This window comes from Leucoraja erinacea, unplaced genomic scaffold, assembly GCF_028641065.1.
Source record: "Leucoraja erinacea ecotype New England unplaced genomic scaffold, Leri_hhj_1 Leri_156S, whole genome shotgun sequence".
NCBI lineage: Eukaryota > Metazoa > Chordata > Chondrichthyes > Rajiformes > Rajidae > Leucoraja > Leucoraja erinaceus.
This window is the reverse complement of record NW_026575858.1, coordinates 113,502-141,335: the sequence shown is the minus strand read 5'-3', so window position 1 is coordinate 141,335 and position 27,834 is coordinate 113,502. Positions and strand designations below refer to the sequence as shown.

General features: G+C 50.5%; 2 protein-coding genes across 2 annotated transcripts in view; both read left to right on the top strand.

Annotated features, from left to right (window-relative positions):
* Positions 1 to 2,085, top strand: part of LOC129715979 (autophagy-related protein 16-1-like) — a 75,602-nt gene extending 73,517 nt beyond the window's left edge. The window contains exon 20 of the mRNA XM_055665865.1: positions 257 to 2,085. Within this exon, the coding sequence (XP_055521840.1) occupies positions 257 to 350 (94 nt within the window). The 3' untranslated portion in view covers positions 351 to 2,085. The remainder of the gene's footprint in view (positions 1 to 256) is intronic.
* A 9,217-nt stretch (positions 2,086 to 11,302) lies between these two features.
* Positions 11,303 to 27,834, top strand: part of LOC129715978 (beta-arrestin-1-like) — a 69,959-nt gene continuing 53,427 nt past the window's right edge. The window contains exon 1 of the mRNA XM_055665864.1: positions 11,303 to 11,646. Within this exon, the coding sequence (XP_055521839.1) occupies positions 11,627 to 11,646 (20 nt within the window). The 5' untranslated portion in view covers positions 11,303 to 11,626. The remainder of the gene's footprint in view (positions 11,647 to 27,834) is intronic.

The window sequence follows — 27,834 nt, the reverse complement described above, 5'->3', positions numbered from 1 at the left end:
GGTTTGGAGGGATATGGACCAAGCGCAGGCAGGTGGGACTAGTGTAGCTGGGACATTGTTGGCAAGTGTGGGCATGTTGGGCCGAAGGGCCTGTTGCCACACTGTATCACTCGATGATTAGCAGAGAGGACTTGATGGGCCGAATGGCCTCATTCTGCTCCCATGATTTTTGAATCTGAACCCTTGGTATTAACGATCTTGTCCTCACCTCCACCAGTATCTAACGCATTCTCTGTTTCCATCGCTTCCCATCCAGATCCTCCATCAACGCCGTCTCCTGGTCTCTGTCGGGCGAGTACGTGGTCAGCGTGGACAGGACAAAGACCGCCAACCTTTGGACCGACTACTGACCCCCACCCCTGTGTGCGGGCAATACCACCACAAACTGGGGTACTGATTGGGGATGATCAGCCATGATCACAGTGAATGGCGGTACTGGCTCGAAGGGCCGAAGGGCCTACTCCTGCACCTATTGTCTATTGTCTATAAACTCTCATTAACTCACTAGCTCCGGGCTGGAGCTTTCTCCGTGACATTACTGGACCATGTTAGAAACATAGAAAATAGGTACAGGAGTAGGCCATTCGGCCCTTCAGGCCAGCACTGCAATTCAATACGATCATCCAAAATCACAGCCTCATTCCTGCTTTCTCCCCATATCCCTTGATTCTGTTATAGACAATAGACAATAGGTGCAGGAGTAGGCCATTTGGCCCTTCGAGCCAGCACCGCCATTCAATCTGATCATGGCTGATCATCCCCAATCAGTTCCTGCCTTCTCCCCATATCCCGTGATTCCGTTATCCCTAAGAGCTAAATCTAAAGGGTCTGTCCCAGTTAAGGGCCTGTCTCACGTGGCGATTTTTTTCAGCAACTGCCGGCATCATATCAGTGTCACCAAAAGATTTTGAACATTTCGAAATCCAGCGCCGACAAAAGAAAAGTGTCGAAGCTTGAAAAAACACTGCGCATCAGTACGTCATCGTGCCACGTATTATTCGGTGACCTGGTACGTCAGTCGATTATGCCGGCAGTCGCCGAAAAAATCACCAAGTGGGGCAGGGCCCCTTAAGCTATTTTTTGGCGATTGTCAGAGTCGTTGCAGGTCAATGGACAATAGACAATAGGTGCAGGAGGAGGCCATTCGGCCCTTCGAGCCAGCACCGCCATTCAGTGTGATCGTGGCTGATCATCCCCATTCAGTACCCCGTTCCTGCCTTCACCCATCTTCGACATAACATTTGAAATAGAATCATTACTTCAACAATGGGAAAAAAAAACAAAAGCTATGCTCATTGGCGTCAAACCCACTGATGCCGACTGTCTCCAAAAATTTTCCATCCTGTTGAAAATCCAGCGGCGCCCAGAAATATGCTGCGACTCTTTGGGCGACTGAGGAGAGAATCTACTCACAACCATACAGGTGACACCCTGGCGACCATGTAGCGACAGCCTAGTCGCGTGTAGACGCCAGAAAAATCGCCTAAGTGGGACAGGCCCTTCAAGACCCTGTCCCACGATGCGAGTTTACCCAAGGGTTTAAAAACATACTCTTGGTAAATACGTTGAATGTACATAGCGGGTACGTCGGAGCACGTGGATGTCTCTAAGAAACATAGAAAATAGGTGCAGGAGGCCATTCGGCCCTTCCAGCCTGCACCGCCATTCATTGTGATCATGGCTGATCGTCCCCAATCAATAACCCGTGCCTGCCTTCTCCCCATATCCCTTGACTCCACTATCCCCTAGAGCTCTATCTAACTCTCTCTTAAATCCATCCAGTGACTTGGCCTCCACTGCCCTCTGTGGCAGGGAATTCCATAAATTCACAACTCTCTGGGTGAAAAAGTTTTTTCTCACCTCGGTCTGAAATTACCTCCCCTTTATTCTAAGACCGTGTGGCCCCTGGTTCTGGACTCGCCCAACATTGGGAACATTTTTCCTGCATCTGGCTTGTCCAGTCCTTTTGTGGTCTCGTAGCGGCTCGTAACGCTAACAGCAGGTACTCGGGAAACGCGTAACTCGGGAGGTTTTTTCCAACACTGTGAAAAATGTCCAAGAGTAAACAAAATACTCGTGATGAAGTACCATGAGTTTGATTATCATTTTTCTTAACTCGGAAGAGTTCTTGGGTAAACTCGCATCGTGGGACATTGGCTTAACTCTCTCTTGAAAACATCCAGTGAATCGGCCTCCACTGCCTTCTGAGGCAGAGAATTCCACACATTGTGGTCAGCTTGACCCAGACCCCTGGGGATTGGCCGCGTAGACCGTGGCGTTGAGGAAGAAGACGGAACAAAATAGAGAGAGTACAGAGGAGATTTACTAGAATGTTGCCTGGGTTTCAGCAACTAAGTTACAGAGATAGGTTGAACAAGTTAGGGCTTTATTCTTTGGAGCGCAGAAGGTTAAGGGGGGACTTGATAGAGGTCTTTAAAACGATGAGAGGGATAGACAGAGTTGACGTGGATAAGCTTTTCCCACTGAGAGGAGGGAAGATGCAAACAAGGGGACATGACTTGAGAATTAAAGGACAGAAGTTTAGGGGTAACATGAGGGGGAACTTTACTCAGAGTGTGGTAGCTGTGTGGAATGAGCTTCCAGTGAAGGTGGTGGAGGCAGGTTCGTTTTTATCATTTAAAAATAAATTGGATAGTTATATGGACGAGAAAGGAATGGAGGGTTATGGTCTGAGCGCAGGTAGATGCGACTAGGGGAGAATACGTGTTCGGCACGGACTAGAAGGGTCGAGATGGCCTGTTTCCGTGCTGTAATTGTTATATGGTTATATGGAAACACTGGCCATGACGGATGTGCGGGATTGAGCCGGTTGGAGAAGAGCCGTAAGGAATAGTTATAGAATTAGGCCATTCGGCCCATCAAGTCTACTCCGCCATTCAATCATGGCTGATCTATCACTCCCTCCTAACCCCATTCTCCTGCCTTCTCCCCATAACCTCTGACACTCGCAATAATCAAGAATCTATCTCTGCCTTAAATATATCCACTGGCTTGGCCTCCACAGCCGTCTGTGGCAAAGAATTCCACAGATTCACCACCCTCTGCCTGACGAAATTCCCCCTCGTCTCCTTTTATAAAGAATGTCCTTTTATTCTGAGGTTGTGCCCTCCAGTCCTGGACTAGACAATAGACAATAGGTGCAGGAGTAGGCCATTCGGCCCTTCGAGCCAGCACCGCCATTCGATGTGATCCTGGCTGATCGTCCCCAATCAGTGCCCCGTTCCTGCCTTCTCCCCATATCCCCTGACTCTCCCACTAGTGGAAACATCCTCTCCACATCCACTCTATCCAGGGCGTTCAATATTCTGGATGTTTGAGTGGGGTCCCACCCCCCCTCCCCTCATTCTTCTCCAGTGCCGGCTGCAGGAGGTCCCCACACCTCCCCGGGACGGGTGGGTGGGTGGTTGAGGAGAGGGACGTGGGCCGTTAGGGGGGGACGAGTGGGTCGAGGGTGACGGAGGAGGCCCTACAGCAGCCTGGGACTCGCCTGGATCAGGAACCGCTCCAGTGCGTCGAGCGCACAGCCCGACATTGGACTTTTTGCAAACAGCGTCAAAATGTAGCGACTCGTGCGTGTGTGATCATTTGTCTTCCAGCCTGTGGTGTCAAAGACAATGTGTCTTTTTGTAAGAGTAGAACCCTACTGTGCCTAGTTTAGGGTGGTTTATTGTCCCGTGTACCGAGTTGCAGTGAAAAGCTTTTGTTGCGCGCTAACCAGTCAGCGGAAAGACAATACATGATTACAATCGAGCCGTCCACAGTGTACAGATACAGGATAAAGGGAATAACGTTTAGAGTAAGGTAAAGTCCAGTAAAGTCCGATCAAAGATAGTCCGAGGGTCACCAATGAGGTAGATAGTAGTTCAGGGCCGCTCACCGGTTGTGGTAGGATGGTTCAGTTGCCTGATAACAGCCGGGAAGAAACTGTCCCTGAATCTGGAGGTGTGCGTTCGTTTTCACACTTCTGTACCTCTTGCCCGATGGGAGAGGGGAGAAGAGGGAGTGGCCGGGGGTGAGACTGGTCCTTGATGATGCTGCTGGCCTTGCCGAGGCAGCGTGAGGTGTAGATGGAGTCGATGGAAGGGAGGTTGGTTTGTGAGACGGTCTGGGCTGCGTCCACAACTCTCTGCGATTTCTCGCGGGTCTTGGACGGAGCTGTTCCCAATCCCAATATAATGCTTTACCCGGCGCATCTGTTGAAGTTGGTGAGAGTTGTCGGGGTAATGCTGAACTACCTAAACCTTCTAAGGACGTCGAGTCTTTGGTGTGCTTTCTCGGTCGTGGCTTCAATGGATGGAGCATGACGATATAGAACTATTGAACAAGGGCGGGCACGGTGGCGCAGCGGTAGAGCTGCTGCCTCACAGCGCCAGAGACCCGGGTTCGATCCCGACCACGGGCGCTGTCTGTACGGCGTTTGCACGTTCTCCCTGTGACCTGCGTGGGTTTTCGCCAAGATCTTCGGTTTCCTCCCACACTAGAAAGACGAACAGGTTTGTAGGTTCATTGACTTGCTATAAATGTAAACATTGTCCCTAGTGTGTGTGGAGGGTAGTGTTAGTGTGCAGGGATTGCTGGTTGGCGTGGACTCGGTGGGCCGAAGGGCCTGTTTCCGCGCTGTGTCCAAATTAATCTAAAGGGGAAAGAGATCTTTCTTTGATCAACAAGATGCTGGCTAATTGGAGTGAAAGCTATTGACTGGAAAATCAAAGGAAAGACTCAATTCAGACAAATTCCATTTCCTTCAGCAGTTTAATGTCATAGTCATGGAGTGACACAGCGTGGAAATAGGCCCTTCGGTCCAACTTGCCACACCGGCCAACATGTCCCAGCTACACTAGTCCCACCAGCCTGCACTTGGACCATATCCCTCCAAACCTGTACTATCCATGTCCCTGTCTGTTTCTTAAACGTTGGGATAGTCCCAGCCTCAACTACCTCCTCCGGCAGCTCATTCCACACACCCACCACCCTCTGAGTGGAAAAGTTACCCCTCGGATTCCTATTAAATCTTTTCCCCTTCACCTTAAACCTGTGTCCTCTGGTCCTCGATTCCCCTAGTCTGGGCAAGAGACTCTGTGCATCTACCCAATCTATTCCTCTCATGATTTTATACACCTCTATAAGATCACCCTCATCCTCCCACGCTCCATGGAATAGAGACCCAGCCTACTCAACCTCTCTCTATAGCTCACACCCTCGAGTCCTGGCAACATCCTCGTAATTCTTCCCTGCACCCTTTCCAGCTTGACAACATTCTTTCCTGTAACACGGTGCCCAGAACTGAACACTTGGAGGAGAAGAGACTTTGGGGATGGTGATATTCGCAACGGGACAGCCAGTCACAGGAAGATAGGCACAAAGTGCTGGAGTAACTCAGCGGGTCAGGCAGCATCTGTGGAGAACATGGATAGGTGACGTTTCACAGAGTGCTGGAGTAACTCAGCGGGTCAGGCAGCATCTGTGGAGAACATGGATAGGTGACGTTTCACAGAGTGCTGGAGTAACTCAGCGGGTCAGGCAGCATCTGTGGAGAACATGGATAGGTGACGTTTCACAGAGTGCTGGAGTAACTCAGCGGGTCAGGCAGCATCTGTGGAGAACATGGATAGGTGACGTTTCACAGAGTGCTGGAGTAACTCAGCAGGTCAGGCAGCATCTGTGGAGAACATGGATAGGTGACGTTTCACAGAGTGCTGGAGTAACTCAGTGGGTCAGGCAGCATCTGTGGAGAACATGGATAGGTGACGTTTCACAGAGTGCTGGAGTAACTCAGCGGGTCAGGCAGCATCTCTGGAGAGAAGGATTGGGTGAGGTTTCGGGTCGAGACCCTTCTTCAGACTTCTTCAGTCACAGGAAAGTGTGTGCGGGTAAGACGTTTGCACATTGCATTGCCTCTATTACAGGAAGAGGCAGGAAACACTCAGCTGGTCAGGAAACATCTGCGGCTGTCGTGAGGTCTACTGGCTTCCGTTCACTGAGGCCAGAGCCCCTGACTCGCGCTAAAGTTCCAGCAGCAGAATTTGGCCATTCGGCCCATCAAGTCTACTCCGCCATTCAATCGTGGCTGATCTATCTCTCCCTCCTAACCCCATTTTCCTGCCTTCTCCCCGTAACCCCGTACTGGGCATCATGGTGGCGCAGCGGGTAGAGTTGCTGCCTCACAGCGCCATAGAGCTGGGTTCAATCCCGGCTACGGGTGCAGTCTGTAGAGAGTTTGCACGTTCTCCCCGTGACCCGCGTAGGTTTTCTGCAGGATCCCCGGTTTCCTCCCACACTCTAAAGACGTGCAGGTTTGTAGGTTAATTGGCTTTTGTTAAAATTGTAAATTGTCCCCAGTGTGTGCGTGGGTAGTGTTAGGGTTCGCTGGTCGGCACGGACTCCATTAGTCAAAGGGTCTGTTTCCATGCTGTATTCTCAACTAAATTAAACTCATCAAGAATCTGACAATCTCCGCCTAAAAACAGGGAGTGCAGCGTAGGTTCACCAGGTTAAATCCCGGGATGGCGGGACTGATATATGGAAGAATGGATCGACTGGGCTTGTATTCACTGGGATTTAGAAGGATGAGAGGGTACCTTATTGAAACATGTAAAATTCTTAAGGGATTGGACAGGCTAGATGCAGGAAAATGTTCCCGATGTTGGGGGAGTCCAGAACCAGGGATCACACAGTTTAAGAATAAGGGGTAAGCCATTTAGAACGGAGACAAGGAAACACTTTTTCTCACAGAGAGTGGTGAGTCTGTGGAATCTGTGGAATTCTCTGCCTCAGAGGGCGGTGGAGGCCGGTTCTCTGGATACTTTCAGAGAGAGCTAGATAGGGCTCTTAAAGATAGCGGAGTCAGGGGATATGGGGAGAAGGCAGGAACGGGTACTGATTGGGGATGATCAGCCATGATCACATTGAATGGCGGTGCTGGCTCGAAGGGCCAAATGGCCTACTCCTGCACCTATTGTCTATTGTCTATTGAATTTAGAAGGATGAGAGGCAATCTTATAGAAACAATATAAAATTCTTAACGGATTGGACAGGCATATGCAGGAAAAATGTTCCCGATGTTGGGGAAGTCCAGAACCAGGGGTCACACAGTTTAAGAATAAGGGGTAAGCATTTAAGAATAAGGGGTAAGCCATTTAGGACTGAGATGAGGAAAACCCTTCTTCACCCAGAGAGTTGTGAGTCTGTGGAATTCTCTGCCACAGAAGGCAGTGGAGGCCAATTCACTGGATGTTTTCAAGAGAGTTAGATTTAGCTCTTAGAGCTAACGGAATCAAGGGATATGGGGAGAAGGCAGGAACGGGCTACTGATTGGGGATGATCAGCCATGATCACATTGAGGCTCCCAATGACCTACTCCTGCACCTATTGTCTATTGACGGGTTGAAGAATTGGGCGGGATGTTGGCATTGACGCCATCGATGGTCGTTCCCAGCTCTGACGTCCCACAGAAGTCACCAGGTGGAAGGAGAAGGAGATTCATGGACATGGCCGACACCTCTTTGAAACCAACGTCCTTCCTGACTCCAGGCCACCCCTTGGTCATTAGTTGATTGTCCCGTGTACCGAGGTACAGCAAAAAGCTTTTGTTGTGTGAGTGAGACTTGGGCCTGTACTCGCTGGAGTTTAGAAGATCGAGGGGGGACCTCATTGAAACTTACAGAACAGTGAAAGGCCTGGTTAGAGTGGATGTGGACAGGATGTTTCCACTAGTTGGAGAGTCTAGGGCTAGAGGGCACAGCCTCAGAATTAAAGGACGTTCGCTCTTTTACAAAGGAGGTGAGGAGGAACTTCTTTCGTCAGAGGGTGGTGAATCTGTGGAACCCATTGCCACAGAGGGCTGTGGAGGCCAAGTCAGTGGATATTTTTAAGGCAGAGATAGATAGATTCTTGATTAGAACGGGTGTCAAAGGTTATGGCGAGAAGGCAGGAGAATGGGATTAGGAGACAGAGGTCAGCCATGATTGAATGGCGGAGTAGACTCGATGGGCCGAATGGCCTAATTCTACTAATATTCCTTATGCCCGTAATGTAGTTCTGAGGCTATGACCACAGAAGTACTTTAACAGCCCAGGAACAGGCCCTTTGGCCCACAATGTCCGTGCCGTACATGATGCCAACTTAAACTAATCCCCTCTGCCTGCACGTGATCCATATCCCTCCATTCCCTGCATATCCACGCGCCTATACAAACGCCTCTGAGTTTCTGCAGCATTTTTGGCCACCTTTGTTTTCCCATGTTGATCTGTATGGTATTTTTGTTGAATAAATGAATCAAAAAGCTGATCTTCCCTGTGGTGTGTTGTCTCTGTCCCATCCAATCCTGGCTCTGGTTTTTGCAGGAAGATTTTTGGATTCAGATTCAATTTTTTGTCATTGTTTCAGAGACCATGTTGATCTGTAGAGCGGTATTTTTGTTGAATACACCGAATGAGTAATCAGCCGCCGGGAAAAGCTGATCTTTCGGCCCCTGGTGTGTTAGGAGGGTAAACTCTGTTGGGGTCCATCCATGCTGAGCGCCTCCGACTCTGCGCTTTTTGGCAGGAAGGGGAACTGATGCGTTGGAGATGCTGCTGCTTACACCGAAGACAGACACAAAATGCTGGAGTAACTCGACGGGACAGGCAGCATCTCCGGAGAGAAGGAATGGGTGACGTTTTGGGTCGAGATCCTTCTTCAGTCTCGACCCGGAACGTCACGTATTCCTTCGCTCCATAGATGCTGCCTCACCCGCTGAGTTTCTCCAGCATTTTTCGATTTTTCCAGCATCTGCAGTTCCTTCTTGAACATTCAAAGTCAAGAGTGTTTGATAGTCATCTCGTGCTCAGTCCACCAAGGCCTGTTGGATCTCCCGCTTGCTAACCTTTGCAACTCCCATTCCCATTCCCACATCGAACTTGTGTATTGGAAGGAACTGCAGATATTGCTTTAAACTGGAGACAGACACAAAATGTTGGAATAACTCAACGGGACAGGCAGCATCTCTGGAGCTAAGGAAAGGGCGACGTTTCGAGTCGAGACCAGTCTGTGAAGAAGGGTCCGGACCCGAAACATCACCCATTCCTTGTCTCCGTACATGCTGCCTGTCCTGCTAAGTTACTCCAGCTTTTACTCCTGCCCACGCTGACCTGGGCCTCCTCCGTTGCCAGAGTGAGGCCAAACGCAAACTGTAGCAACAGCACCTCATATTCCGCTTTGACAGCTTCCAGCCAAGTGGTACGAACATTGCATTCTCCAATTTTTTACGACAATAGACAATAGGTGCAGGAGTAGGCCATTCGGCCCTTCGAGCCAGCACTGCCATTCAATGTGATCATGGCTGATCATCCCCAATCATTACCTCGTTCCTGCTTTCTCCCCATATCCCCTGACTCCGCTATCTTTAAGAGCCCTATCTAGCTCTCTCTTGAAAGCCTCCAGAGAATTTGCCTCCACCGCCCTCTGAGGCAGAGAATACCACAGACTCACAACTCTCTATATGAAAAAGTGTTTCCTCGTCTCCGTTCTAAACGGCGTACACCTTATTCTTAAACTGTGGCCCCTGGTTCTGGACTCCCCCAACATCAGGAACATGTTTCCTGCCTCTAGCGTGTCCAAGCCTCTTAACAATCGTATATGTTTCAATAAGATATCCTCTCATCCTTCTAAACTCCAGAGTGTACAAGCCCAGCTGCTCCATTCTCTCTCCAATGTTCCTGCTTTGAACCCCCCGTAGTCACCGCTACGGACGGCCCGATGTACAGGCCCTCTCGTCGGGATGATCCAAACTCCGACGTCGGGACGGATTGGAAAGCACACCTGTAGTTCCCCAATCGGCCACTTTCTTACCTGAGACCACGGCTTCACGATGTTTATAGGCCAGCGGTAGGAGCACTTCTCCTGGTGAACCCAGACAAGGGACCGCTCCCGCTCCGCGATGTTAAAGTCCGTGCCGCTCCTGCTGCTGACGCTCTGGGCCGGTCTCCGGTCGGAATGGGCTGCACCAATACTGATGTTGGGCAGCGCGGGGGGATCACGATGCGGCAAAGGGAAACGTCTCATCTCCATCGAGGTAAGCAACTGAAAACGGTTTCCCCCTATTCCCCCCCCCCCCCCCACACTAAAACATGCATTTAGACAATAGACAATAGACAATAGGTACAGGAGTACTTCAAGCCAGCACCGCCAATCAATGTGATCATGGCTGATCATCCCCAATCAGTACCCCGTTCCTGCCTTCTCCCCATATCCTCTGACTCCGCTATTTTAAGAGCCCTATCTAGCTCTCTCTTGAAAGTATCCAGAGAACCGGCCTCCACCGCCCTGTGAGGCAGAGAATTCCACAGACTCACAACTCTCTGGGTGAAAAAGTGTTTCCTCGTCTCCGTTCCAAACGTTTTACCCCTTATTCTCAAACCATGGCCCCTGGTTCTGGACTCCCCTAACATCGGGAACATGTTTCCTGCCTCTAGCTTGTCCAAACCCTTAATAATCATAAATGTTTCAATAAGAATTCCTCTCATCCTTCTAAACTACAGAGTGTACAAGCCCAGCCACTACATTCTCTCAGCATACGACAGTCCCGCCATCCCAGGAATTAACGTGGTGAACCTACAGCTGCACTCCCTCAATAGCAAGAATGTCCTTCCTCAAATTTGGAGACCAAAACTGCACACAATACTCCAGGTGTGGTCTCACAAGGGATCAGTACAACTGCAGAAGGATATCTTTGCTCCTAATCTCAACTCCTCTTGTTATGAAGGCCAACATGCCATTCGCTTTCTTCACTGCCTGCTGTACCTGCAAGCTGACTATCGTTGACTTTCATTGACTGCAGCAGAAAAGGGTCTCCGGTCGTCTTGGACTCCATGCCACTAGATCCTGACCCAGATCTGTCAAGGCAGAGAATTCCACAGACTCACCACTCTCTGTGAGAAAAAGTGTTTCCTCGTCTACGTTCTTAATGGCTTACTTCTTATTCTTAAACTGTGACCCCTGGTTCTGGACTCCCCCAACATCGGGAACATGTTTCCTACCTCTAGCGTGTCCAAACCCTTAGTAATCTTATATGTCTACCACAACCTTATGTTTCTGATGTGCACCTCCTGCCCAATAGTTCATTGTGAGCTGAGGGGATTCGCTGAGCTGGGGGGGCTAACATGGACGAGCTGGGCCGAAGGGCCTGTTTTTTTTACTCTCTCTCTCTCCCCCCGCCTTTTCTGTTGTCAATAATTTTCTGAATCTAACCGGGTGAGCAAGGGTGGATGTGAGAGGGCTTGCTTGGTCGTGTTAAAACGTCAACGGAGGGCAGGAGGTGCGGCTTAAAGCACAGGGGAGGCGTGGGACAGAGCGAGAGAGAGAGAGATATTTAGACTGTGTTGTGCGTCTGTGTCTCTAGACAGCTTTCGAAATGGGGGGACGGACAGAGAGAGCGGTCTGTTGTGTGTGAGGCTGGGGGAATCTCACACCAGGTGCAGGGAGAGAGGTGGGGGTGTGTGAGAGAGGCAGGGAGAGAGGAGGGGAGAGAGAAAACACAAAAGGAATTTGTGCAAGGGAGAGAGACAGAGGGAGAGGGACAGACAGAGACTGCATCGCCCAGTGAAATATTTCTCCAGCTCGCTGGAAAATGAGCGACCGAGGCACAAGGTTGGTGGCGTTTGTGTGGGGTCTGTGTTTGGCCGGGGGTGGAGGGGAGGGGAGGGGAGGGGAAGGGGGGAGTGGTGGAGAGGAGAGGGGGGGACAAGAGAAGGGGGGAGAGGAGAGAGGAGAGGAGGAGTAGAAGAGAGGGGAAGGGGGGAGTGGTAAGGGGAGGGGAGGAGGACAGGGGAGAGGAGAGGGGAGGATAAGAGAAGGGAGGGGGGAGGAGAGGGATGGGGTGGAGGAGTAGTAAGGAGAGGGGAGAGGGGGAGGAGAGGGGGAGGAGTGGGGAAGAGGAGTGGAGGACAAGAGCGGGAGGGGAGAGAGGGGACAAGAGACGGGAGGGGAGAGAGGGAAAGGAGGGAGGAGGAGTAGGGAGAGGGGAGAGGAGGGGGAGGAGGGGGGGAGAGGGAGGAGGGAGAGGAGGGGAGAGGAGGATGAGGGAGGAAAGGAAGGAGGAGGATGGGGAGAAGAGAGGCGAGGGAGAGAGGAGGGTAGGGAGAGGAGGAGAGGAGAGGAGAGGTAGAGGGGGAGGAGGGGAGGGAGGAGATTGGTTGGAGGAGGGAGAGCAAGGGAGGAGGGAGGAGAGGAGAGGGGAGGGTGGAGTAGGGAGAGGGGGGAGGTAGAGAGATGAATGCATTGCGTGTTGGAGAGCGGGGTTCGTGCAGTCGTGGTGGGGAAGAGGTTTTGTAAAGAGCTCGCTGGAAGAGGAGGGTGAGAGGGAGTGAGGTTGTTAGACCCCACCCACCCCCTCACAACTTTCCCCTCACCCCCCTCCGTCCCCTCCCTCCCTCCACTCTCCTCCCCCCCCACTCCCCTCCCCTCTCCCACCCCCGCCCTGCCCTACCTCCCCCTCCTCTCCCTCTCGTCTATCCCCCTCCCCTCTCCCTCCCCCTCTCCCCCTCTCCCCATCTCTCCCCCTCATCTCCCCTCCCCCCCAACCTCCCCCCCTCCTCTCTAATCTACCCCCCCTCATCCCCTCCACTCTCTCACCTCCTCTCCTCTCTCCCACCCCCCACAACACCCCAAACCACCCCCACCCCATCCACCCCATGTCCTCTCACCCATCCTCTCCCTCCCACCCCTCCATCCCCCACTACCACTCCACCTCATCTCCCCCCTCCTCCAAACCTCCCTCCCCCCCCCATCTCTCTCCTCCCCTCCTCCCCTCCCTCCTCTCTCTCTCTCCATCCTCTCCCCCTCCTCCCTCCCCTACCTCTCCACCCCCTCTCCCCTCCATATCCCTCACCCTCCCTCTCTCCCACCTCCACCCCTCCACTCTCCCCCTCCCACCTCCCCTCCCTCCCTTATCCCTCCCCTCCACCCTCCTCCTCCCCCCCCCTCTCCACCTCCACTCTCCCTCCTCACTCTCCACTCTCACTCTCCTCCTCTCCTCCTCCTCTCTCCTCTCCTCTCCTCCATCTCTATCCCTCTCCTCCCCAGTTTAACGGAGGGGAGGGGGGGGGGGTTCAAGTTGCCTTCCCCAAGGCTGTGAGATTGGCTTCTCTTTGTAGGGAGGGAGGGAGCGAGAGGCTGGGAGGAGCGAGGAGGGTGGGGTGAGGAGGGAGGGGAGTTGTGAGGAGGTGGAGCTGAGGGAGAGAGGGGTGGTGAGGGAGGGGTTGGTGAGGAGGGAAGGGAGGGAGGTGTCGGGGAGGGAGGGGGCGGGGAGGAGGGAGGGAGGGAGGCACAGATTGAGGCACCACCTTCACCAGGTGATGGAGCGATGGGAGACCTTCTCAACGGGCAACGAGGGTTGGGGGCGAGGTTTGGTGGAGCCATCTCCCCCCCCCCCCCCCCCACACCTCCCCAAGGGGCAATGGAAGATGGGGGGCAATTAAATGCTGGCTTGGTCCAATGTTGATAGAATGGTGGACAAAATGGAGCGGCTGGGCTTGTACACTCTGGAGTTTAGAAGGATGAGAAGAGATCTGATTGAAACATATAAGATTATTAAGGGTTTGGACACGCTAGAGGCAGGAAACATGCTCCCGATGTTGGGGGAGACCAGAACCAGGGGCCACACGCAGTTTAAGAATAAGGGGTCGGCTATTTAGAACGGAGACGAGGAAACACTTTTTCTCACATAGATTTGTGAATCTGTGGAATTCTTTGCTTCAGAGGCCGGTTGAGGCCGGTTCCCTGGATACTTTCAAGAGAGACCTAAATAGGGCTCTTAAAGATAGTGGAGTCAGGGTGGGATATGGAGAGAAGGCAGGAACGGGGGGTTCTGATTGTGGATGATCAGCCATGATCACAGTGAATGGCGGTGCTGGCTCGAAGGGCCAATGGCCTACTCCTGCATCTATTGCCTACTGTCATAATCCCATTTAGCTCATGTGCAAAGTCACAAGTGATAGGAGCAGAATTAGGCCATTCGGCCCATCGAGTTGAATGGCCTACTCCTGCACCGATTGTCCATTGTCTGTAGAAGCCGAGACTCTGTGAACAAAGACCACAACGTCCGACCCTCTGCTACTCCCCTCTTCCTCCCTCCCTCCATCCCGCTGACCTCCCTCCTCGTCCCCTCCCCTCCGCGATGCTCCCCTCTCCTCTCCTCCCTCCTTACTGTCCCCTCCCCTCCGACGACACTCCCCCTACACCCACTCCTCCCCCCTCCCCACATCACTCATAACATCATAAGTAAAGTGATAGGAGCAGAATTAGGCCATTCGGCCCGTCGAGTCTACTCCGCCGTTCAATCATGGCTGGTCTATCTTTCCCTCCTAACTCCAGCTGGGGGCTATCATGGTATCATGGAAGATAGATACAAAATGCTGGAGTAACTCAGCATCCCTGGAGCGAAGGAATAGGTGACGTTTCTGGTGGAGACCCATCAGTTCACATTATAGGAGTAGAATTAAGCCATTCGGCCCATCGAGTCTACTCTGCCGTGCAATCATGGCTGATCTATCTCTCCCTCCCAACCCCATTCTCCTGCCTTCTCCCCATAACCTCTGACACCCGCACTAATCAAGAATCTATCTATCTCTGCCTTAAATATTATCCACTGACTTGGCCTCCACAGCCGTCTGTGGCAAAGAATTCCACAGATTCACCACCGACTAAAAAAAATTCCCCCTCATCTCCTTCCTAAAGGAACGTCCTTTAATTCTGAGGCTGTGCCCTCTGGTCTTAGACTCTCCCACTAGTGGAAACATCCTCACTCGCTCCCTATCCAGGTCATGTTGCAGTTGTATAAGACGTTGGTGAGACCGCAGTTAGAATATTGTGTTGAGTTCTGGGCACCATGTTATAGGAAAGATGTTGTCAAGCTTGAAAGGGTTCAGAGAAGATTTACGAGGATGTTGCTAAGACTAGAGGGTGTGAGCTACAGGGAGAGGTTGAGCAGGCTGGGTCTCTATTCCATGGAGCGCAGGAGGATGAGGGGTGATCTTATAGAGGTGTATAAAATCATGAGAGGAATAGATCGGGTAGATGCACAGTCTCAGAGTAGGTGAATCGAGGACCACAGGACCCAGGTTTAAGGTGAAGGGGAAAAGATTTATTAAAAACCTGAGGGGTAACTTTTTCACATAAAGGGTGGTGGGTGTATGGAACGAGCTGCCAGAGGTCACGGTGGCGCAGCGGTAGATTTGCTGCCTTGCAGTCAATGCAGCGCTGGAGACCCGGGTTCGATCCCGACTACGGGTGCCGTCTGTATGGAGTTTGTAAGTTCTCCTCGTGACCTGTGTGGGTTTTCTCCGAGATCTTCGGTTTCCTCCCACACTCCAAAGACGTGCAGGTTTGTAGTTTTATTGGCTTGGTATAAATGGAAAAATTGTCCCTAGTGTGTGTAGGATGGTGTTAATGTATTTTTTATTTTTATTTTTTTTTGTATTGTATATCTTTATTGTCATTTTCCTGAGTACTCACATACCCAGAGGAAACAAAAATACCTTGCTCAACCAGTGTCCATTCAGTGTGCAGTAAAAAATAAATAGAAATAAAAATACATATATCATGAACAAATTAACACTCTACTCTCTACTAAACATCAACAGGCGTTCCGATCGGCAGCGGCAGGACATTGGGTCTGCTGCCGTGTGTCCAGGTTGGTGGTTGGTGCGCGATACTTTGGCAGGGGGCAAAGTCCGTTTATCAGTCTTATAGCCTGCGGGAAGAAGCTGAGGGGATCGCTGGTCGGCGCGGACTCGATGGGCCGAAGGGCCTGTTTACTCGCTGTATCTCTAAACTAAACTAAAAAAGGAGGTAGTTGAGGCAGGGCCTATCCCAATGTTTAAACAATATTTAGATAGGTGCATGGATAGGACAGGTTTGGCGGGATATGGACCAAACGCGGGCAGCTGGGACGGGTGTCGATGGGACATGTTGGTCGGCATGGGCAAGTTGGGCCGAAGGGCCTGTTTCCCCGCTGTATCACTCTATGACTATGAAAGGAGACGGGATTGTGGCAATGAAGCCAAACTCAAGTACAACAGGTAGAGCAAGGGGAAAAATACCTGAGGGCAGAATGTGGTTTTGCAGCATTTTACTGATACATTTGCAAACAAAACAGATGTTTAAATGTGATAGTTTATTTTAGAGAAGCAATAGACTTTAGGTGCAGGAGTAGGCCATTCGGTCCGTCGAGCCAGCACCGTCATTCAATGTGATCATGACTGATCATCCCCAATCAGTACCCCATTCCTGCCTTCTCCCCATATCCCCTGACTCTGCTATCTTTAAGAGCCCTATCTAGCTCTCTTGAAAGTATCCAGAGAATTCCACAGACTCACAACTCTCTGTGAGAAAAAGTCTTTCCTCATCTCCGTTCTAAATGGCTTACCCTGTTTAACTTATTCCAAGCATTGAGTCCGTGCCGACCAGTGATCACCGTACACTAACACCATCCACACACACACACACACACACACACACACACACACACACACACACACACACACACACACACACACACACACACACACACACACACACACACACACACACACACACACACACACACACACACACACACACACACACACACGGGACAATTTACATTTATACCTGCATACCTGCACGTCTTTAGAGTGTGGGAGGAAACCGAAGATCTCGGAGAAAACCCATGAGGTCACGGGGAGAACGTGCAAACTCCACACAGATAGCACCCGTAGTCGGATCGAACCCGGGTCTTCTGGCGCTGTGAGGCGGCGACTCTACCACTGCACCACCGTGGCCACTGTTAAAAGATCAGGTTCAGTCGGGATTTGAACTGGGATCGCCGGATTCAGAGTCCGGAGTGTTAACCATTACACCATGGAAGGTGGGCTAAGATTTAATTGGATTGTAGAACCTGTTTTGGGACCACATGCACCGAGGTACATTGAAGAGCTTTTTGTTGCGGGCTAACCAGTCAGCGGAAAGACAATACATTAAGTCACACGGTGTGGAAACAGGCCCTTCGGCCCAACTTGCCCACACCGGTCAACACGTCCCAGCTACACGAGTCCCGGCGGTCACGGTGGCCCAGCGGTAGAGTTGCTGCCTTAACGCAAATGCAGCGCCGGAGACCCGGGAGTTTGTACGTTCTCCCCGTGACCTGCGTGGGCTTTCTCCGAGACCTTCGCTTTTCTCCCGCACTCCAAAGACGTACGGGTTTGCAGGTGAATCGGCTTGGTAAATGTAAAAATTGTCCCTAGTGTGTGTAGGATGGCGTTAGTGTGCGGGGATCGCTGGTCGGTCCGGACCCGGTGGGCCGAAGGGCCTGTTTCCGCGCTGTATCCCTAAACTAAGCACCTGCCTGCACGTGATTACAATGGAGCCATTACAGGGTACAGATGCAGATTTTCCAGCATCTGCAGTTCCTTCTTAAACATACAGATACATGATAAGGGAATAACGTTTAGCGCAAGATAAAGCCAGCATAGTCTGATCAAGGATATCATATTTAAAGTGGGAAATGTTGCTGTTGGTGTAGAGGTTGAAGAGTGCGGAGCGATTGTAATATGTGATTGTTGATCTGCTTCTGTGGCAAAACTGTAAACTGTACAGATTTTGGCTTTCATTGTTGTCACATGTACCCATGTACATTGGATCAGCCACGATCACATTGAATGGCGGTGCTGGCTCGAAGGGCCGAATAGCCTACTCCTGCACCTATTGTCTATTGAAAGCTTAATTTTTGCATGCATTCCAAACAGGCGTCACAGTGGCACAGCGGTAGAGTTGCTACCTCACAGCGCCAGAGACCCGGGTTCGATCCTGACCGCGGGTGCAGTCTGCACGGAGTTTGCACGTTCTTCCTGTGACGCCGTGGGGTTCCTCCAGGTGCTCCGGTTTCCTCCCACGTTCCTAAGACGTGCATCGACAATAGGTGCAGGAGTAGGCCATTCAAAGTGATCATGGCTGATCATCCACAATCAGTACCCCACGTGCCTTCTCCCCATATCCCTTGATTCCGTTAGCCCTAAGAGCTAAATCTAACTCTCTCTTGAAAACATCCAGTGAATCGGTCTCCGCTGCCTTCTGTGGCAGAGAATTCCACAGATTCACAACTCTCTGGGTGAAAAAGGTTTTCCTCATCTTAGGGGAGGGGGGGGGGGGTGGGGGGGGGGGAGTTTTTCCTCATTTCATTCCAAATGGCCTACCCTTATTCTTAAGACGTGCAGGTTTGTAGGTTAATTGGCTTCGTTAAAAATGGTAAATTGTCCCAAGTGTGTGTGGGGTAGTGCCGATGTACAAGGGGGGTCTCGGCAAGAAACGTCACCTATTCCTTCGCTCCAGAGATGCTGCCTCACCCGCTGAGTTTCTCCAGAGTGTCTAACTTCTGAGGAAAAACATTTTCACCCAGAGAGTTGTGGATCTGTGGAATTATCTGCCACAGAAGGCAGTGGAGGCCAATTCACTGGATGTTTTCAAGAGAGAGTTAGGTTTAGCTTTTAGGGCTAACAGAATCAAGGGATATGGGGAGAAGGCAGGAACAGGGTACTGATTGTGGATGATCAGCCATGATCATATTGAATGGCGGTCCTGGATTGAAGGGCCGAATGGCCTCCTCCTGCACCTATTTTCTTTGTTACATTTTGGACTGAGATGGGCGGTCACGGTGGCGCAGCGGTAGAGTTGCCGCCTAACAGCGCTTGCAGCGCCGGAGACCCGGGTTCGATCCCGACTATGGGCGCTGTCTGTACGGAGTTTGCACGTTCTTCCCGTGACCTGCGTGGCTTTTCTCTGAGTTCTTCGGTTTCATCCCACACTTCAAGGACGTGCAGGTTTGTAGGTTAAGTCAAGAGTTAAGAATGTTTTATTGCCAGGTGTCCCAGATAGAACAATTAAATTCTTATAGCCCTGTCCCACGGTACAAGTTCATTCCAAGAGCTCTCCCGAGTTAACAAAAAATCAAACTCGTGGTAAGCACGGAGAATGAACGTAGCGCGTCGGTCGGAGCTCGGGGACGTCTCTTAGCGCTAACGGCAGGCACTCAGGAAGACTCGCTAACGGCAGGCAAGCACGGGAAGACTCGTGAAGATTTTTCAACATGGTGAAAAATGTCCACGAGAGCCCCGAGTACCGACGAGCGGCCTTTACTGTAAATCTCCGAGTTTGAATCAGGGCAAACTCTGGAGAATGAACTCGTACCGTGGGACAGGGCTTTACTTGCTGCAGCACACCAGAATATGTAAACATAGCACATAATATAACATAAACTCAGAAAAAAAGAACAAACAATAACAGCGCAATAATAATAATACTAATAATAGCCTGTTGTAGGTCAGAGTTTATTTGTTGTCGTGGTTTAATAGCCTGATGGCTGTGGGGAAGAAGCTGTTCCTGAACCTGGACGTTACAGTTTATAGGCTTCTGTACCTTCTTCCTGATGGCAATGATGAGATGAGTGTGTGGCCAGGATGGTGTGGGTCCTTGATGATTTTGGCTGCCTTTTTGATGCAGCAACTCCGATAGATCCCTTCGATGGTGGGGAGGTCAGAGCCAATGATGGACTGGGCAGTGGTTAAAACTTTCTGTAGTCTTTTCCGCTCCTGGATGTTCAAGTTGCCGAACCAGGCCACGATGCATCCGGTCAGCATGCTCTCTACTGTGCTCCTGTAGAAGTTAGAGAGAGTCCTCCTTGACAAACCGACTCTCAGGAAGTAGAGGCTTCTTTATGATTTAATCAGTGTGCTGGGACCAGGAAAGATCTTCGGAAATATGCACGCCCAGGTGTTTTTTGACCCTCTCCACCATCGTCGCATTGATATAAACAGGATTGTGGGTCCTCATCCTTCGCCTACCAAAGTCCACAATCAGTTCCTTGGTTTTGCTGGTGTTGAGGGCCAGGTTATTGTGCTGGCACCATTTGGTCAGTCGGTCGATCTCACTTCTATACTCTGACTCATCACCATCTGTGTTTCGTCCCACAATAGTGGTGTCTTCAGCGAACTTGACGATGGAGTTCGCATTATGTCCGGCTACGAAGTCATGAGTATAGAGTACAGCAGGGGGCTGAGCATGCACCCTTGCGGTGCTCCCATACTAATTGTTACTGTGGATGAAGTGGTTCTGCCAGAGTTCGCTGGTTGGTGCGGACTCTGTTGGCTAAAGGGCCTGTTTCCACATTGCATCCCCAAACTAAACATGAGGAAAAACCTTTTTCGCCCAGAGAATTGTGAATCTGTGGAATTCTCTGCCACAGAAGGCAGTGGAGGCCAATTCACTGGATGTTTCACGAGAGAGTTAGATTTAGCTCTTAGAGCTAATGGAATCAAGGGATATGGGGAGAAAGCAGGAATGGGATACTGATTTTAGAGGATCAGCCATGAACAAATTGAATTTTAGAAGGATGAGAGGATATCTTATTGAAACATATAAGATTATTAAGGGTTTGGACACGCTAGAGGCAGGAAACATGTTTCCGATGTTGGGGGAGTCCAGAACCAGGGGCCATAGTTTAAGAATAAGGAGTAAGCCATTTTGAATGGGGTACTAATTGTGGATGATCAGCCATGATCAAATTGAATGGCGGTGCTGGCTCGAAGGGCCGAATGGCCTACTCCTGCACCTATTGTGTATTGATTGGCAGTGCTGGTTCGAAGGGTCGAATGGCCTACTCCTGCACCTATTGTCTATTGTGCGTGGTGCTGGTTTAAAGGGCCGAATGGCCTACTCCTGCATCTATTGTGTATTGTCTATTGAATAGCGGTTCTGGCTCGAAGGGTCGAATGGCCTACTCCTGCACCTGTGGTCTATTGTCTATTGAAAGGCGATGCTGGTTCAAAGGGCCGAATGGCCTACACCTACACCTATGGTCTATTGTCTATTGTCTATGGTCTATTGAATGGTGGTGCTGGTTCGAAGGGCCGAATGGCCTACTCCTGTACCTATTGTCTATTGAATGGTGGTGCTGGTTCGAATGGCCTACTCCTGCATCTACGTTTCTATGTTTCTACTTGGTTGCCTGTCCATTCCATGTTGGGTGGGGTGTTGTTGATCGGGCAAGATGTCAGGGGAAGCTGGAGCCAAATATTTTTCTGTGACGTTTGTGTGGCTGAGATATTTGCATCTGCGCTTCACTCTGAACCAGACCAGCACATGTTTGGCAGAGAGTCTCGCGTGCTGAACGCAATCGGACAGACACCATCTGTTCAGCATCAGTGGAGAGGGGGCGGGGGGTGGGGTGGGTGGCGGTCCCTGGGGGAGGTGTGGATAGCGAGAAAGGACTAGGACATCTTGTCCAAGTAAGGACGGGACCTGCAGATGCTGGTTTAAATCGAAGGTAGTAGATGCAAAATGCTGGCTGTTTAAGGAGAAACTGCAGATGCTGGAAAAATCGAAGGTAGACAAAAATGCTGGAGAAACTCAGCGGGTGAGGCAGCATCTATGGAGGGAAGGAATAGGCGACGTTTCGGGTCGAGACTCTTCTTCAGACTTCGACCTGAAACATCACCTATTCCTTTGTTCCATAGATGCTGCCTCACCCGCCGAGTTTCTCCAGCATTTTTGTCTATCTTCGCAAAAGGCTGGAGTAACTTTGGAGCTGTCAACTTGCTGGCATCTCTGGAGAGAAGGAATGGTTCAAGCTCCTCCTTCAGACTGATGTCTTGCCTGTTTAACCTGCAATGTGTGCAGAGTAGATTTTAGTTTTTCTTTTTGTTTTGATAATAGACACCAGGAGCTATTCGAGCCAGCACCGCCATTCAATGTGATCATGGCTGATCATCCCCAATCAGTACCCCGTTCCTGCCTTCTCCCCATATCGGTGGTGAGAAAGCAGTGCTGGCTCGAAGGGCCGATTGGCCTACTCCTGCACCTATTGTCTATCCCCCCGACTTCGCTACCTTTAAGAGCCCTATCTATCCCCTAGAACCTTTTTGACAATAGACAATGCACAATAGGTGCAGGAGTAGGGGTCACAGTTTAAGAATAAGGGGTCGGCCATTTAGGACTGAGATGAGGAAAAACTTTTTCACCCAGAGAGTTGTGAATCTGTGGAATTCTCTGCCACAGAAGGCAGTGGAGGCCGATTCACTGGATGTTTTCAAGAGAGAATTAGACAATAGATAATAATAATAATAATAACTTTATTTATAAAGCGCTTTTAGACAACATCAGTTACCACAAAGTGCTGTACATGGGAAGTCAACAAACAGTTATTACAAACTACTAAAACCATTAAGACGACAGGACTATAAAAACAGTAAAAATTAAAAGACATTAAAAGCACTAAAACAGGAACGATGTCTCAGCCAGTGTCGAAAGCCAGTGAATAAAAGTGAGTTTTTAGGGAGGATTTAAAGATGGACAGTGAAGGGGCCTGTCTGATCTGCAACGGCAAGGTGTTCCAGAGTGCCGGGGCAGCAACAGAAAAGGCTCTATCCCCTCTGAGCTTCCGCTTAGACCTTGGTACCTCAAGGAGCAGCTGATCCGCTGACCTGAGGCACCGGGTAGGAGCATATAGGTGGAGCAGCTCAGAGAGCTATAATAGACAATATGTGCAGGAGTAGGCCATTCGGCCCTTTGAGCCAGCACCACCTTTTCACCACCGATATGGGGTACTGATTTGGGATGATCAGGCATGATTATATTGAATGGTGGTGCTGGCTCGAAGGGCCGAATGGCCTACTCCTGCACCTATTGTCAAAACAATGTGATCAAAACATTCAATGTGATCATGACTGATCATCCCCAATGAGTACCCCGTTCCTGCCTTCTCCCCATATCCCCTGACTCCGCTATCTTTATCTAGCTCTCTCTTGAAAGTATCCGGAGAACCGGCCTCTAACGCCCTCTGAGGCAGAGAATTCCACAGACTCACCACTCTCTGTTGACACAGCACAAAAAACAGGCCCTTCGGCCCACCGAGGCCGTGCCAACCGGTAATCACCCCGCACACTAACACGGGCAGGTGGGACTAGTGTAGCTGGGACATGTCGGCCGGTGTGGGCAAGCAGGGCCGGAAGGCCTGTTTCCACGCTGTATCACTCTGTGATTAGTGCGGGTCACAGAGTGATACAGTGTGGAAACAGGCCCTTCGGCCCACCTTGCCCACACCGGCCAACAATGTCTCAGCTACACTAGTCCCACCTGCCTGTGCTTGGCCCATATCCCTCCAAACCTGTCCTATCCATGTACCTGCCTAACTGTTTCTTAAACGTTGGGATAGTCCCAGCCTCAACTACCTCATCTGGCAGCTTGTTCCATACACCCACCACCCTTTGTGTGGAAAAGTTACCCCTCAGATTCCTTTTAAATCTTTTCCCCTTCACCTTGAACCCATGTCCTCTGGTCCTCGATTCCTCTACTCTGGGTAAAAGACTCTGTGTGTCTACCCAATCTATTCCTCTCATGAATTTATGCACCTCAAGGGTGTCAGGGGTTATAGGGAGATAAGGTAGGTTGAGACGGAAAGATAGATCAGCCATGAGTGAGTGGCGGAGTGGACAATGGGGTGAATGGCCTAATTCATTAATTATGAGCTCCTGACTCGCACTATCCTGCACACACGAGGGACAATTATGTTTATACCAAGCCAATTAACCTACAAACCCGCATGTCTTTGGAGTGTGGGAGGAAAGCAGACCTTCCCGGAGAAAACCCACGCGGCCACGGGGAGAACGTACAAACTCCGTACAGACAGCACCCGTGGTCAGGTTCGAACCTGGGTCTCTGGCGCTGTGAGGCAGCAACTCTACCGCTGTGCCGACCATTTACGAAGCTATGGCCACAACCTGAGCTGTAGCAAGACATTGTGGAACGTAGGACTCTATTCATAAGGTCATAAGGGATAGGAGCAGAATTAGGCCATTCGGCCCATCAAGTCTACTCCGCCATTCAATCGTGGCTGATCTATCTCTCCCTCCCAACCCCATTCTCCTGCCTTCTCCCCGTAACCCCTGACACCCGTACTCAAAAAGAGTCTATCTATCTCCGCCAAAAAAAAAACGGTGCTCCTCAGATCGCAGGAGGATGAAGGGTGACCAAACAGAGGGGTATATGATCACAGATCGGGTAAATGCACAGTCTCTGGCCCAGAGTAGGGGAATCGAGGACCAGAGGACATAGGTTTAAGGTGACGGGGAAGGGGGGGAGAGGTTTAATCAGAACCTGAGGGGCAACTTTTTCACTCAGTGGGTGTATGGAACGAGCTGCCAGAGGAGGTAGTTGAGGCTGGGACTATAACAGTGTCTCGAAGACGATGGGAGAGCGACACGGTGGTGCAGCGGTAGAGTTGATACCTCACAGTGTTTACAGCGCCAGAGACTCAGGTTCGATCCCGACTACGGGCGCTGTCTTTACGGAGTTTGCACGTTCTCCCCAAGACCTGCGTGGGTTTTCTCCAAGATATTTAGTTTTCTCCCACTCTCCGAAGATGTGCAGGTTTGTAGGTTAATTGGCTTGGTGAATGTAAATTGGCCCCAGTGTGTGTGAAGGGCCTGTTTCCGCACGGTATCTCTAACCGTGGGTTACAGAAGGAGATGAGGAGGAATTTCTTTAGTCAGAGGGTGGTGAATCTGTGGAACCCGTTGCCACAGACGGCTGTGGAAGCCAAGTCAATGGATATTTTTAAGTCATAGATAGATAGATTAATGAGAGATGGGGTTAATGTGCGGGGATCGCTGGTTGGCGCGGACTTGGTGGGCCTGTATCCTCATTATATCCCTGAACTAAGGAGACATTTGGACTGGTACATGGTTAGGACAGGTTTAGAGGTATATGGGCCAAACGCAGGTAGGTGGGACTAGTGTCAAGTCAAGTCGTCACTTTTATTTCTATAGCACATTTAAAAAACAACTCTCGTTGACCAAAGTGCTTTACATTGGTGGAGCTACTAATGTTTTACAACAGTGGTTCATAAATTAAGTACATACATAAATACATACATACATATAGCCCTCACTCAGAGGACGACAAGAAAGGCTTGAGAGGAAAAATGAGTGGTAAGTCTCGACTTAAAGTAGTCGATGGAGGGGGCGGTCCTGATGGGAAGAGGGATGCTGTTCCACAGTCTAGGAGCTGCAACCGCAAAGGTGCAGTCGCCCCTGAGCTTATGCCTAGACCGTGGGATGTTCAGTAACCCCAAGTCGGGCCATCTGAGGGACCTGGAGTTGTTGTGGTGGGTAAGCAGACTTTTTGATGTAGGTGGGGTAAGCCCGTTACGGGCTTTATAGATGGGGCATGTTGGTCGGCATGGACTGGTTGGGCCGAAGGGCCTGTTTCTGTGCTGGATGACTGAAAGCAGTGTATGTGTGTGTGTGTGTGGAGCTCTTGGAAAAGGTTCAACCCTTTCAGAGCGTGAAAGGAAACTCATTAACAATCATTATCGAAGTCGATGGAACGATTACAGGGATGTGCATTAACTCAAACTTCCTTTGCCATTTCTCAATCTTGTATTCAGCGCCTACGCTGCAAAATAAAACTCCAACAAAAATTAAAAATCGATTTGCCCGAGAGAAATCTCTTCCCAGCTAACTGTGGCCTCTGCTCCTGGTTGCCTAGGAAACGGAATAAGGCCTTAGACTGGAGTGTAGGCCTGAGTGAGGCCTGGGCCTTTGTTGATGGAGGTCGTAAGGTCTTACAGAGAGTGGTGAGTCTGTGGAATTCTCTGCCTCAGAGGGCGGTGGAGGCAGGTTCTCTGGTTGCATTCAAGAGAGAGCTAGATAGGGCTCTTAAAAATAGCGGAGTCAGGGGATATGGGGAGAAGGCAGGAACGGGGTACTGATTGGGGATGATCAGCCATGATCACATTGAATGGCGGTGCTGGCTCGAAGGGCCGAATGGCCTAATCCTGCACCTACTGTCTATTGTCACAAGGGAAAGGAGCAGAATTGGGCCATTCGGCCCGTCCACTCCGCCATTCAATCATGGCTGATCTATCTCTCCCTCCTAACCGCATTCTCCTGCCTTCTCGCCATAACCTCTGACACTCGTATTAATCAAGAATCTGTCTCTGCCATAAAAATATCCATTGACTTGGCCTCCACAGCCTTCATAGGGGTTAAAGCATTGGAGAGCAGTTTTTTAGCTAAGTTTTAATTTTCAGTTTAGAGATACAGCGCCGAATGGTCTACTCCTGCACCTATTGTCTATTGAAACAGGCCCTTCGGCCCACCGTGTATGCACCGACCAGCGATCCCCGCACATTAACACTATCTTACACACACAGGGGACAATGTTACATTTATAACAAGCCAATTAATCTACAAACCTGTTCATCTTTGGAGTGTGGGAGGAAACCGCAGATCTATAAGGCAGCAACTCTACTGCTGCACCCCTGTGACTCTCTCTCTGTAACTCGGGTTTGATCCTGACTACAGGTGCTGTCTGTACGGTGTTTGTAAGTTCTCCCCGTGACCTGCGTGGATTTCAATAGACAGTAGACAGCAGGTGCGGGAGTAGGCCATTCGGCCCTTCGAGCCAGCACCGCCATTCAATGTGATCATGGCTGATCAACAAGGTTTAAGAAACATTTTTTTGCACAGATGCATGGATAGGAAAGGTTTAGTGGGATCATAGTTTGTAGGTTCATTGGCTTCAGTACAAATTGTAAATTGTCCCTCGTGCATAGTGTAGGGGGGGGGGGGGTCACCGGTCGTCGTGAACTCGATGGGTCGAAGGACTGGATCTCTAAACTAAACTAAGCTTGGTCCCCCTCCCCCCCTCCAGAAACCTCTGTCGGCTCTGCCAGATGTTGCAAATGCTCATGGCTGATCATCCCCAATCAATACCCCGTTCCTGCCTTCTCCCCATATCCCCTGACTCCGCTATTTTTAAGAGCCCTATCTAGCTCTCTCTTGAAAGTATCCAGAGAACCGGCCTCCACCGCCCTCTGAAGCAGAGAGTTCCACAGACTTGCCACTCTCTGTGTGAAAAGGTGTTTCCTCGTCTCCATTCTAAATGGCTTATCCCTTATTCTTAAACTGTGTGGCCCCTGGTTCTGGACTCCCCTAACATCGGGGTGCTCCGGTTTCCTCCCACACTCCAAAGACGTTCAGGTTTGTAGGTTGTTTGACTTGGTGTAAATGTAAATTGTTCCCAGTGTGTGTAGGATAGTGGTATGTGCAGGGATTGCTGATCGGTGCGGACTCGGTGGGCCGAAGGGCCTGTTTCCACCCTGTATCTCTTAAAACTAATGACATACTGCACAAAAGAGGCCCTTCAGCAGAGTGTGGTGTGCATTTTGGAAACAGGAACGACGGCTTAGATTAGTTTGTAAATGTGGAGAGAATTCAGAAATCGGACATGCAAAGGGACTTGGGAGAGTTGGTGTAGCATTTCCACAAAATTAATTTGCAAGTCAAATCGACGGTGGGGAAGGCAAATTCAATGTTTGCATGTATTTTGAGACGTTTATGTTTCAGAAAGAACTGCAGATGCTGGAAAAATCGAAAGTAGACAAAAATGCTGGAGAAATTCAGCGGGTGAGGCAGCATCTATGGAGCGATGGAATAGGTGACGTTTCGGGTCGAGACCCTTTTTCAGACTGATGTGGGGGTGAGGGTGGGAGGGAAGAAGAAAGGAAGAGGCAGAGACAATCGGCTGTGGGAGAGCTGGGAAGGGGAGAGGAAGGAGGGAGAAAGCAAGGACTACCTGAAATTGGAGAAGTCAATGTTCATACCGCTGGGGTGTAAACTACCCAAGCGAAATATGAGGTGCTGCTCCTCCAATTTATGGTGGGCCTCACTCTGGCCATGGAGGAGGCCCAGGACGGAAAGGTCGGATTCGGAATGGGAGGGGGAGTTGAAGTGCTGAGCTACCGGG